At 35.3% G+C, this 13921-nt stretch overlaps 1 protein-coding gene across 1 annotated transcript in view; it reads left to right on the top strand.

Moving 5' to 3' along the window:
- Positions 1 to 13921, top strand: part of LOC105620146 (polypyrimidine tract-binding protein 1) — a 315345-nt gene that overhangs the window by 229868 nt on the left and 71556 nt on the right. Inside the window, exon 6 of the mRNA XM_012201654.1 lies at positions 10412 to 10600. Coding sequence (XP_012057044.1) covers positions 10412 to 10600 — 189 coding nt within the window. The remainder of the gene's footprint in view (positions 1 to 10411; positions 10601 to 13921) is intronic.

The raw sequence follows: 13921 nt of genomic DNA, 5'->3' as shown, positions 1-13921 counted from the left end.
TTACGTTTACGTTACTACGTACGTACGGACGTCGGTACCGTACCCTACCTACCACCTCCTTCGTCGTCCGTACGTCGTACGTACCTACCTACCGTACGTACTCCTCCCTCCTCTCTCTCTCTCTCTCTCTCTCTCTCTCTCTCTCTCTCTCTCTTTCTTCCTCCTTGAACCATCGAGAAGGTAGAAGAAGACAGTGGACGAGTTGAAACGTAGTTTCAGCCGAAGGAAAACCCGTTTTGCGTCCCTTATAGCGGAGATAAATTACATTCATGTTCTCTACCCCGCGCGTCCGCACCCCCGTCGCCTGGAGCAACTACCTCCGGGCACCGCGCGAGTCCCCGTTCGAATCGTCGTTGGAAGACGAGATTCGAGGAACGTAGCGGAGTTTATTTAAATCAGAAATAACTCCATGTCTTCTCCTCTCCGTTGGAGCACATCTCACCGTCTTCGTCTCTCTCACTTGTTCCTCAATCCTCTCGCAACCTCTTTCCCTTCTCTGCACCGAAACTCGCTAGAAACTTAGCGGCTGGCTTATAACGCTTATAACTCCGTCAATGATAACGAGGTTCCGCTTCTATCCGTTCTAATAACAATCTCTTGACAAATTGCTCATCTCTATAGCGTGATGTTATCATGATTTCTTTCTGCCGCTGATTTAAACTTCTTTCAAGTAGAGATCGAATAAAAATTTTCTTTCTAATTTCCTTTGTATATATAATGATAAATAATAATGACATTTTAAATATTCGATTCCCCATATTCGAAAAATTTGAAAATTTAAATGCAATTATCTCAAAGACATATGTACGTATCTACTTCTCTTTTTTGTCCCCTTTTATATTCGCGTATTTTCTGTGAAAACACGACAGATTCACTAGCTGAATGTCAGTAACTCTATGGTTGTCCGCGATTATCGGACTTCGATTATCGGATTTTCTAAAAATACTATTCTTCTCAAGTTTGCGAAATGCGAAATGTATCACTAAGAAAGCACCCGCGGGAATTCGCGAACTCGCGGACGGACTTATTCACCGAATGCGAATAAATTTCAGTGAAGCTTTGCGAGCGAGCGAAGTTGAACGATGCGGAAGGAAAGAAGATAGAAAGGTGGCTTTCTGAAGGGTCGATTTTTCAAGGCGAAGGCGACCGTCTTCGATCCATCGGGACGACTCGTGCCGCGAACATTGCGAACACAAACACGCTCAAGCGCTTAATGTGTATGCACAATACGTTGGTGGGTTAGATGTTATGGCGAGTATTCGATCCAATAACGTCTTTATGACTGACCTCGAGCGAGCGCCACGGTTTCTCGATGGCAAAATGTTAGGAAGTTCGTGGCCAGGCCGGAGGAGAACTGCGGATAATCCAGGATCACAAAGGGTGAGCTGTTTCGTCCAAACCGAGATCGGGGAGCCAAGCTCGAGCGGAGGATACGAGAAAGGGAAGTCCGGGATCTATCGTGTGTCACGACGGGGATTATAGAATTTCGGTCGTGGCGAAACAGGTTTATGTACCGGGACTGTCAATCTAATTCCGATCCTGATAGAGGGAGTACACAGCTCAAAGAGAGAATATACATTGAAATTTTAATTAAAAATTATTACGTAGTAGCAAGGTGAATTGCGCAAGTGAATTATGTCATTGTAATTTAAAATTACAGTGATATAATTGCGCTCATACCGTCAGGAATAAAAGCTTATTATGCATCAAAGAAAGCGAGACAACGCTATACGTTGTAGACAGAAGAAAGAATAATATCGAATCGCGCACCATAACACGAAAAGGAACAGGGCAAAGAAAATGTTACAGATATGCGACATCCGACTTTCCTGATCCCAAAGTCAAGAAGAAACATCGCATGTTCTTGTTGCAAGCCACCGATATATAAACGTATCCACAAAATAATAAAGTCCTCCGGCCTTTTCTCGGTGATGTACGGCCCTATAAATGTAGAAAGCACCCTATAATGTAATGGGGTTCTGCCGACGACTGGTGGTATACGCCCGTACGATTATCACCGCGCCACCCTTGTTCCGAGATTTTCACGATTGGCTACAACATGTGTTTCGCGTTTCTCATGCATGTGTTAAAAATCTTGTCACTAAAAATTTTTTCCTTTAATTATATTACTGGAAATTGAAATTGCAACATCAAGAAAGATAAATTTGGAATTAAAACGTATATAAGGTATTGTTGAGGGAAATGATGTGATTAGGTTTCAAGAGATTTATTGCACAATTTTTATCGAAAAATATTAAATTTTATGACAATATTTTATAATTTATTATCAGATAAGGCCACTATGTACTTGAAGCTCTAATTCTTGTGGGCATTGTGTGTCGAACAGATGTTCAAAGATGTATTAGATCTCTGTAAAAAGTGATTGGAATTGGAAATTTATATTTTCCGTATGTAGGGTTGCCGCAGACCTGGAAAACCGGGAAAAGTTAGGAAAATTGTTATTGATCACGGAAAAAGTCAAGGGAAAATATAAAAAGTCTGGAATTTTGAAATTTGCTCGCAATTTCCTTAAATTGCTTCTATTCCAGATAATTGTTATAATCTTTTAATATTATTATATCTGACGTTTATAATGAAATACGTTCAAAACTTGCACACTTTAAACGACTTTAATAAAATAATTAAAATTTATATTTTATTCAGTATTTTTATTTGATTGCTCTTTTTCATAACTGCATTCTTTTTTCCGATATTAATTTATTTTTTGTTGGCTTGAATTTTAGTATGCTAAGCCTTTTTTTGCGTTGTTTTTAATAATATAGGCTAGCTTTCCTACAACTCTTGACTTTAAATGTGTTAAAATTTACATATTTTATATTGGAAAGTTTTCCATTTTTATCTGGAAAACCTGGAAAAGTCAGAGAATTTTTTAATTTATTTTTTGTGACAATCCTGGTATGAAAATTGTATACATATAAAACAGTTTAATATTTATATTTAACAATAGAATTTTATAGTTTAAGTGAAAATTTTCTCATTTTATCTTCATTATTTTTTAAAAACACTTCTAATTTACTTCTTATTAACATAATTTTTATTCAGATTCTAAATTCTAAATCATTGCCAAACTTTCTACATGATTTTCAAATGCAATTTAGAAAAACCTATAACTGTTTCATAACTTTTTATTTTATTAAAAAATACATAATACATGCTTAATCATCCCATGGTATTGCATTCCAAGTTCGTTTTATTTGTTCACGAGAAGCAGCTTGAGTGAAGTTGTAAGTACAATGCAGCTCATTAATCGAGTCCTTTTTGAATGTAGTTAGTATAGGAACCTAGGCGGATGGTACTACTTCATTGGCTGGAATTGCTGTAATCCTACATTATCCTACATCACAGAGACTCGATTACGGAGCTTCACTTATCATCTTCAAAACTGCGGACGATATCACATAATGCACTTGCGGATTAAAAGTTAATAAATGTAGTTTTATAAAACTTTAGTTATTTTTTTATATACAGTAAAAAACATTTTGTATTATGTTAGAAATGATTCACTCAAGCTCTTGTTAAAATTTTGTTTTAACTTTTTAATTCGAGTATTAATATAATGTAATTAGATTATTCAAATATTAAATTGATATTTAACACACACATATTTCTTATGTCAAAATAATAAAAAATATTATAATTATATATAATTTATAAAATAGTATAAAGGAATAATTTAAAAGTAATGTGTGTTAAAATGTAAATTCTAAGATGAATAAAATACGTATTAATAATTTAACGTATCATAAATGTTAATTTTACTAAAAAAAATATGCTTCTACAGTTTGCTTACAAATTGTATTAATGTTACATTGTTTATATTATTTTTTACATAATATTTATTATTGTTGCTTTCTAACATATTCATCTTGTGTTAACACAAACATTTAAGTTGATCGTTTCGAACATGTAAAATGTGTCAATTTTAACCAATTTTCCAATTATATACAATTTCCATGAATGATAATATCGAATTTCATTCTAATTAAATGTTTATTTTTAATTTGTACAATATTATTAAACCATGTTATATGATGCATTTTAATTCACGCGGGCTAAGTTATGCGTCATTATATCCCCCCTCCTCCCCGTTTTCACTTTCTCTCACATTAGAAATTATGGCTTGAATTTTTCTCAATTTATGCAAAAAAACTGTGCAATTCGATCAAGCTTAGTGTTAACATCAGAATGCGCATTAAGTTTATCAAATACTGTCTTAAACATGTTATTTGCTTTAGATCATGATAATTATATTTGTTTCTTATATTTACACATTTACATTGTTATTATTTATTCATAGCTTTTCTAAACATTTATTTTTAATTTCTAAAAATATCTTATACTTTTTGATTTAATGTTGCAATTTCAATTTCTGAGTACAGGGTACTCATATTTTTCCCAACGCAATTCTTAGAATAAATCATGAATTCTTGGAGTGACGATTTTGGTATTCATTGCGCGGACAAGTGCGATGACCGTCACGAGTTACTCAATTAGGATGATTGATGGATTAACTCCAGTGTGAAAAAACTGGAATAATGCACTGCAATGTAATGACGATGACATCGCGTAACGGATTATATTTAATAGATTTCAAATCCACTGCTCGCGCGGATCGCTCAGCGAGGAGCGTGGCATCCTCGATCATAATTAAACGCAGCACGGTGACGCGGAGAACGTGGGACGACGAGTTGCAAATGGTCGCGGAAAACATTTTCCCGGATAGTCTATGAAATCCGAAACGCTTTCGAAATGTCACGATAAAACGGCAAACAACGCGGAACATCCAACAGCGAAACATATACGCCGGTCCCGTCGCCAAAGAATGCTCTTATTTGCGTTTGGTGCTGTGGAAACAAAATAAAAAAAAAAAAGAAAAATACATGGCGTGGAGAATCGCCCGTAAATGCTCGGCTTTTGTAAAATACAGCGGCTGCCCATAACGGTGTGCCGGTTTGCTCGATAATTATCGACGCGCGTATGTGCGCTCGTATGTGCGCACTCACGTGTGCACATAGTTTTGCAACAAGATCTTTTATCCGATCCGTCGAGCAGTACGAAAAACATAGGTATGCAAATCGTTCGCGAATCGTAACACGTACAATAGAATACATCCGTTCATTCAACGATGTATAAAATTAGTTTTCAGTAACTTTTCACGTAAATTTCTCCCGTTAAACTCTGATTGCGGGCCGATTGTTAGCCACGATCGCACGTACGGTTGCAGCCTCCGCTCAATTAAAATTAATTTGTGCCCGAAGTTTCCATACGAGATACGTCTGAACGTATCTCTTCGATTAATGCGATAGGCTTATCGCGATACATTACATCATTCTATTTCGCTATTCTAAAGCACGCTGCGCGTTCAACGGATGCATACGGTCGCGCGCATCCTCGTTAGATAGCTGAATGGATCATTGTGCCGAAAATCGTAGCGCTTGATCGTCAAAGCGAGCGACGTGATCGTGCGGCCAGGATGCGTGTCCGCTAACATAAGGATTGATCCTGGATTCAGCAGATCCCGCGCGGAGGATTTCGTCCCATTCGCACGGAAACCCAATTGCGCGGCTCTATGCGTCATTAGCGCTGGAAACGGAGTTAATGCCGTTAAATCCGGGTCGGTCGGTCCAGCCGCGATATTATTCACACTTGTGCCAGCCGTTCGTTCATTCGTTCGTTCGTTCGGTCGCACAGATTCGTCGTCTCTATGTGAAATGACGACCTCTCGTGCGAAATGCGAATGAGCGATCATTCGTTCCGAATAACCTCATTTTCGTCAATTAACATTTTTTTTCTCTCTCTCAGACCTAGTTCTCTCCGACTGCCTGAATCCTCTCGAAGTTTCTCGCAACTCCTTTAGCCCCCAGTTTTAATTAGTTAGTTATCGTTATTCGTTAGTATATCGACAGATCCGTCAAAAAGGACACACTTTATATTTGCATACAGATTCAATGATATATAATTGTGTTAAAATTTGTGTTAAATTTAATACATTTTACTTATTCCAAAAAGACACTCAAATTTTTATGTTAATTCAATACAAAATGAATATGTTAGAAAATAACAGAAACATTATGTAAAATTTAATACAAAAAAAGTGTAACATTTATGCAGACTACAGTTCATGATGCTACGAATGCTTTGAAGTATTTGTTGATTGATTAATAAAATTCTTTCTTATAATTGGTCAATCAAATTCTTCGAAGCATTTATAGTGTTAGTGCACTCTTCGACACAATTTGGAAACAAATTGTGGTAACATATTTTTTCATTATCAATCAATTGATTTTACTTTTAATGTTAACATTTATAATATATTAAAGTAATACACACATACATTTATTTTTTAGAAATTACATTATTTTTATATTATTGTTCAATTATTCATAATATAAATTATATCATTTTTTGATATTAAGACATATTAAATATTAATTTAACACAAAATATTCGAATAACATAATCACATTGTGTTAACTTAACATTCAGATATGTTAAAAACATGACATAAAAATGTTCACAAAGATCAGTTGTAACACAAGTACAAAATAATTTTTACTTTGTACAAAGTATTTGTAATCTCTCCACTTTTTACGTCTAAAAATTAAAAACTAATTTTTATATATCAATAAGTTTACAACAAATGTAAGAAATAATCGCATCGAATTTAGCAAAGATTGGGAAAGTCTTGATAATAATCACGGTTCGAGAATTATGCGTTTTACGTAGTAAAATAAATTTTTCTTACGCCTGAAAAGTTACTGACGAGAAATTTTATTTCCTTTAACGTTCTATCAATATCGAATCTCGTCGCTTTGCCAATATTTTTCATGGCTTATTCGGCAAATATTTTCGATCTACAATACACGAACTAAAAACTGGGTCACTTTACTGATGCAAAATGGACCACTACGCAGAAAGAGTATTTCAATATTTTTACATTTACTAGTGAATTCACAAACGTGTAAATAACTTTTGTGGATATAATAACGAATGGATATAACATGATGAGCCGTTAAATGCACAATACTTCATATTCGATAAAAACAAATGCGTTTATTACGCGCGTCCTTAAAATGTTTATTTTAATCGTATGCATTTAATTAAATATGTCATAATTTGTTTATGGATACCCGCATGATTATATACGTTGTTTACGAGTCGCGAATTACAATCGTGTATTCGCTACATTAACAAATTGCTTTTTCACTAATTGAAAGATTACATTAGGTACAGATCATAGTGTAGAATACAAAGGATAGTTCGTTAAAGTTAACACAAATACTACTCCGTAAAGTAATACCACTGTTTACTTAGTGTTTCACTTGTGCGTTTACAATTAATTAATTTGTCCACCACATGTTCCGTAATTAGCGTGAGTGTTTGGATACAAATCCGAAATCCGTTGACGTGCGTTAGATAAATTTGAAATAATATGACTCGCATAACGCTATAATTATTCTGTCATCTAGTTCATTGCTTAGATTAACTGATGCAAAATTAATCGATTGTATTTGCGAGACTTTCACATTGTGCTGCTTTTAATGTGAAAATCACAAATTTTTCCGGAAATTCATTCCGACTCTCATTCTGCGCTTAATCTAATCTTAAAAGACAAAAATATGAAAATAAATGCTAATGTCAGAATCGCGCGTGTTTACACAGCTCTATTTATTTTATTCTTTGAAATTATCACGAGATCGTAACTTTTTTTCTTAGAATATAACATGTTATATTAAGTTGTTATTTCTCTTTATTAATTGAAATACATATTGAGGAAAGCTCCTTCAAATATTCAAACACGACAGCTGCATTTACGAAAAGTAAATTAAATATCACGAAAAACTACACAATCGATAACGACGTGCTCGTGGTAATATCATTCAACGGAGAAAACTTATATTAGTTTTGCGAATGGAAAATATACAACAACGAGAAGGATATTTTATCCGGATAAAATTGCATTTCTCGATATCAAGTTTTCTTTGAAGCGCTCAAAAGCTTCAAGGTAGTTTGTAAAAAGATATACGTTTTGCGAACTATAGATTATTTTTTTATGCCTTTTACCTGGACGAGATAATAAATTTTTAAGAAAGTTATCAAGTTAAACGCATAATAAGACATGCCTTACGGCATTTTTTCCTAGATGGAGCTTGATTTGCGCATTATATAATAACGACGGAATCTAACTGATTCACCTCGAGATCCTCACAATCGAGCAGCGAGTCTCGTGCTTTTGTATATAAGGAACTATCATTCGCATTTCAATGCTGATCGCGTTTCTCTCATGACGAGGAGACGCGACGAGACTTTAAGTAATATCGATATCGATACGAAAAGGTGGATGTCGAACGGAGAAGAAAGAAGGAGCATTCGAGATAGAGAGAGGATTGGGGGAGGGTAGAGAAGAAACGAGCGTTGCGAATGCATCAATATTGAATTGAAAATGGATCGCGCGGAAAACGGAAAGGAAGAAGAGCTCTGCTTCGGTAGCGAATATAACATAAATATCCTCTTTCCTTCCTTCCTGTCGCCTTTCATTCCCCTGCTTATTCACCGTTTATACATATTATGAGCTTGAAAATGCAAATATCGTAAAATGTTATCGTTGCTTCCTAGAGACGATTACGCGACATTAAATTAATCTTCTCGCTGTTTTTCCTCGATTCCTTCACCCCCCCCCCCCCTACGCGGAACAAATCAATTTTCTCTATGTCTGTGGGCTCGATTTCTATCTCAGAAAAATCTCGCCCTTCTTCCTCGCCTAGGCCGCGATAATAAAAACGGTCGAAGGATGGAGCGCGGTAATGCTTTTTATTAAGTTTTCCTCGATAAACGTACCACTTGACTGTCGCGAATGCGACTTCGCGACCGGAGGTCTTCGGGGAATTTTTCCTTTACGCCGAGTTGCGCACGAGGACGATTTAGAAATACGGGATTATTAATTTCATGAACACTCAAAGGAGAAAAGAATCCAAGCGAAATTCACTCGGAGTCTCAAGAGAGACGTTTTTCTTTCTCCTTTATACGATTATACTTTTATTTCCCGACGAAATTACAATATAAATTATTACGATACGTAATATAGCGCTATACGATAGAAGTTGTTCCGTAAAGGTATATGTTTGTTTAAGCAAACGAAAAAAATAAAATGCCCAAATAAAAGGAAGCAGTTTTGTAAAACCAACGAATGTTAAAATATTGAATTATTATATATTATATATATTATATATTCATATAATTAATTTCAGAAATGATAATTGCGTGTCGATATGGTTGTCGGACTTTCAACGCAATCAAACTGAAATATTAATGCTTTCTTGCCGTGGAACGATGTAATTAAAATTCTTGTGCGTATATAGAAGCTTGTTTCGAACACCCCGTTTTCGTCTCTCGTTCCCTTGAAATTTTACCGTCTGTTCCGCGCGTGTTTGTCCGTATACGAGTTTCAGATGTTCCATTATGACTTGCGCTCCGAGGTAAATATAAAAATGCTTCCCGTTCTTGCATGTTTTACTTTTCCGCGCATAAATCAGAAAAGAATCTCGATATAACTTCTCAAAATCGGTTTCGGATTAAAATAACTGCGCAAACTTGGACAGTCGTGTGTCCCCTTTTATCTCTCAAACTGTGCAAGAGAATTTTACTCAGCAAAACTTCAATACCTAAACGGTTTGTGAAAGTACACAGCATGTAGTAAGTAGTTAAGTAGTAAAAGTGTATTACATATCGGACTTCAATTCATTAGTCTCGCTATGAATGTTTAAGCTATTTAAACATTTGATCACAAATTAGGCGCAACTAAAATATGTTTTAAAAGCCGTGTGATATAATTATCGTCAATTAGTGTTGACAAAAATATTAAGTAAGAATTAATACGCTTATGTAAATTATGATATCACTTCCTTATTTCAAAAGTAATACTCGGTAATATTTGAGTCATTACTATAAATGAATTATAAATTACTTTATCAATCATCAAAAATGAACTAACTTAACTTCATAAAAAATAGTTAAAATTGTCGCTATTAAATTGTCACTAAAAAGAATGGTTTGGAAAAAAATCGTCAAAGTCATCAGAACTTAAAAAAGATTTTTTAAGGGTGAAATTGTGAAATAAAAGTGACATTTAACTATATTAAAAATATATATCTTTTTGAAAATATATCTATAATCAATATTATTTGATCAGTCAATAATTTTCCATCAAGTTAGAAAATTGTTTTTCTCCCTTCTGGAAAATTGACTTTTTAAAATTCTGTTACTTTTAAACTAAGAGAGCAATCTATTTATTTAAATATTTGATTTATTTACATTACTATTTGAAACACTTGAAATCAAACAACTTTTGCGTGCTTTTGCAATACTGATAGAATCTTCTTTTTTGTTACAGGCGTTTCTTGAAATGGGGGACGAGAATGCTGCGGCGACCATGGTGAATTATTACGCTACCGGCGTGGCTCAACTCAGAGGCAGAGCAGTCTACGTGCAGTTCAGCAATCACCGTGAACTCAAGACGGATCAAACGCACTCCAACAACGCGGTCAGTAGCCCAACAAATGATGTCGCCAACACCTCTGAGGTCTGTGTCATACTTCTCGCTTCACTTCTTTCTCGCTTCACTAAACTTCGGGAATGGCCGCATGAACTACTACGCTATTCTCGCCGAACTAATTCTCTTTCGATCTTCTTCTAACACTTACACTTGCTTCTTTCCTTTTCTATCAATGACGCAGATACCTAAAGTGATGTTGAACTTTATAAGCTAATAGACCAACGACATATATACATAGACTAAGTGTAGCTTGAAACTGGAAGATGCAGTTTAACTAGAGCCATTGCTCTCTTTCTATCTTAAAAGAGAGGAGTGTTCTTAACAGTCCCAGGTGTGAGATGGATTGAGATAACACGGATCCAATGGTCCCTTAAATGGTTAATTTCCGTCTTTATTCCCATCACTGAAAACATGAGAATGCTTCATCTATGTATACATGTCGTTGGAATAGATATGTATCATTTAATTGTAAAATTACATATTTTGTAGATGATAAGTTTTTAATCGATGAAACTTGACATAATAACGTTACATTGAAAAAAAATTTTGATGAAATGAAAACGTACTAACAAAAATGACATTTTGATTAGCGAGACAAATAGAATTTCTTTTATCATAATAAAAAATTCTATTTGGTTTCACCATAGACGTAATAAGAATAAGATAAAGATACACGGCTAGTCTTTTGCTATTCAGTGCTATTCGTAGCGTGCACGCGTGCTCTTGATACCGAAATATTATCATGTCTCTTGATAGACGCGCATTCCTATAAAGATGTTTCTTTCAATTTAGAAAGAAAGAAGTAATAACATATCGCTCTCTTTTTCTAAAATATCGAGTTAAAGAAAACTCAATTTTTTTTAATGGAGTGCAGATCAAGAACAGAATCCATATTGAGAAAAATGTTTAGTTGAATTAATTGGAATTCTGATTGAAAATGGACGAATCAGAATTTTCTAAAAACTAATAACTAATTTTTGTTAAATCTAGAATTCTAGTTGAGATAACCAAAATTCTGATTGATATAATTAGAATCTTTTAGTTTGTCCATTTTCCATCAGAAATTTTTCTCAGTGTATTCTTCTATGTCTATGGATCTCATCAAAATGCCATTCTTGTTGATATACGTTTTGTCAGTTCAATCAAAACATTTTCCTCAGTTTTACATATTTATCTGTGAAGCAAGGATACACTCGTCGCTTTATGTCCCGTTGATACGGTGACTTCGATGCCTCGAGGCGTTAGCCGAAGGCGGGCAAGCATGAAACCAGAGACTGTCCTGTCACAATACAATAGTTGTTACGCGTATCAAATTAGCTTCGATAGTATATTGTTTATGCGGGCTAATTAATTAAGCCGATATCCTTGCATATATCTTTAATCATCAAGATCCAAACACATATATGCGATCATGCGAGAGCGAGTGGAACGCCATGGCCATTTCGTCGTCAAGTCAATCTAAACACTCGCGCCCGCAAACTCCGTTATAATTAATGCGTCCATAATTTATGAACGATCCCTCGGGCGCAAACGGGCACGACGGTTTATCCCGCTACACCCCGCCAAACTCTTCGTCTACGTGACACACGGTCGTGCATACTACTTGCAACTTGCGTGTGTCATCGTATGCTGCCGGTCATCATCGGAACTAGTTAACTCACTGCGCAATTTGGGGCCGCACGGCCATTTCGAATGAAATTTGTCAACGAATTAATTAGCACCCGAATTGAACTGGCGAATCAATTAACGGAATTCAGTTAGGTCTACTCACGTCAATAGTTATGTTCCGAAAACAAAGCCGTTTATCGAGAGCTCAGTGATTCTTTATATATATTTAGATCTATAAAAAATATAAAAGCAAAAATCTTATTAAAGAATGAGTACTCGTTGAGCGACTTTATCTTTTGAACGCAGCTATTGTATACACATATGCATATCAATTTATGTTCTACATTGTTATATTAGATGTGTTCAAGTCACTACAAAACAGCTAGCCTGTTTGTCGAGTGATTAAACATGATTAATTTTCATTTATAGACTCAATAGAAATGCGCCTATAAGAAAGAGGCGCCAACTAATCACGTGACCATAAGTAAGAATTACTTTAGTCAGTCTCAGAAAATTCTTTGCTTCTAAGCAAGAATTACTCTAATTAATCATAATTTTATGATCTTAAGTAAGAATTACTCCAGTCAATCACAGAAAAAGTTATTCGACAGTGTTAGTGTTCTTCTCTTTTTAGACTTTGTAGATCCTATCAATCATAATCAATTGTAAACATAGTTAAAATAGCTTCATTCGACTTGAACCCGGTCATTATGTTCGCTCTATCACATCAAAATTAACTCACATTTCTTTTTAAATATTAGCTTTTTAACTGCTGAAGCAATTTATGGATTTGTTGACTCAAAATGATATCAATGTGGAACGTTTCCACTCAGAAATCCATCGAGAACGATACAGCGGTGGCTTCGAAGCGCATACTCGGCGAATCCGTGGCATGTCATATTGTCTTTTCACTGTCGTCTTTCAATTCCGTCGTGGAAGAGTCGAGAACGACGTCGAGCGGAACTAGTATTATCGTTAACCAGCCCCGCCAATTCGTGTCGTCGACGTCGTAACTCCGTAAGTTTCGATCGTGTCGGTCTGTCTACCTTCCTCCCGAGGACATTCCTAGTCTTCCCTCTTCTGAGTTACCGAACTGCCGTTGCCACCCCCCGGGGGCGCAACTTCGCGGTGGAAACGGACACCGATCCCACGGGGAATCCTTCGAGAAAGTTTCATGTGTATATCGGGACGGATGGAAAAGAGGGAGGGTGCGAGGTGGTGATGGTCTGCACGAAAAATAATAAATAAGTAAGTAAATAGCCCGGCGACACGCTTCGTCGCCACCGATGCTTTTTCTTGACACGTGGAAACTTTCCGCACACGTGACCGTGGAAACTTTACAATCCATGGGATTTACAGGATCGCAGTTGCTTGAGAATGAAATTCATCATATTTCTGAGAAATTTTTCTGTACGCAAATTTTATGTATCTTCTCACGATGTCATTAGTGCTTCATTAAATGGAGGCGATCGTAAAACGCATGGAACAAGAAGTTGAAATGACTTTTTTATGTATACTTAATGTATACTTTCTTTTTCATACATCACGCAAGATTCTATTTCCAGAAGTCGTTTCCAACTTGCTACGTAAAGATTTAATTTTTAACATTTATATATATATATATATATATATATATATATATATATATACTAGTAGTACTAATTTTATTTACTATATTAGTTCTACTTACTAAGTACGTAAGGTAATTAATTAATAACTAATTAATTAGGTATAGTTACT

This window comes from Atta cephalotes (assembly GCF_000143395.1).
Source record: "Atta cephalotes unplaced genomic scaffold scaffold00024, whole genome shotgun sequence".
NCBI lineage: Eukaryota > Metazoa > Arthropoda > Insecta > Hymenoptera > Formicidae > Atta > Atta cephalotes.
This window is presented reverse-complemented; position numbering and strand designations above follow the sequence as displayed.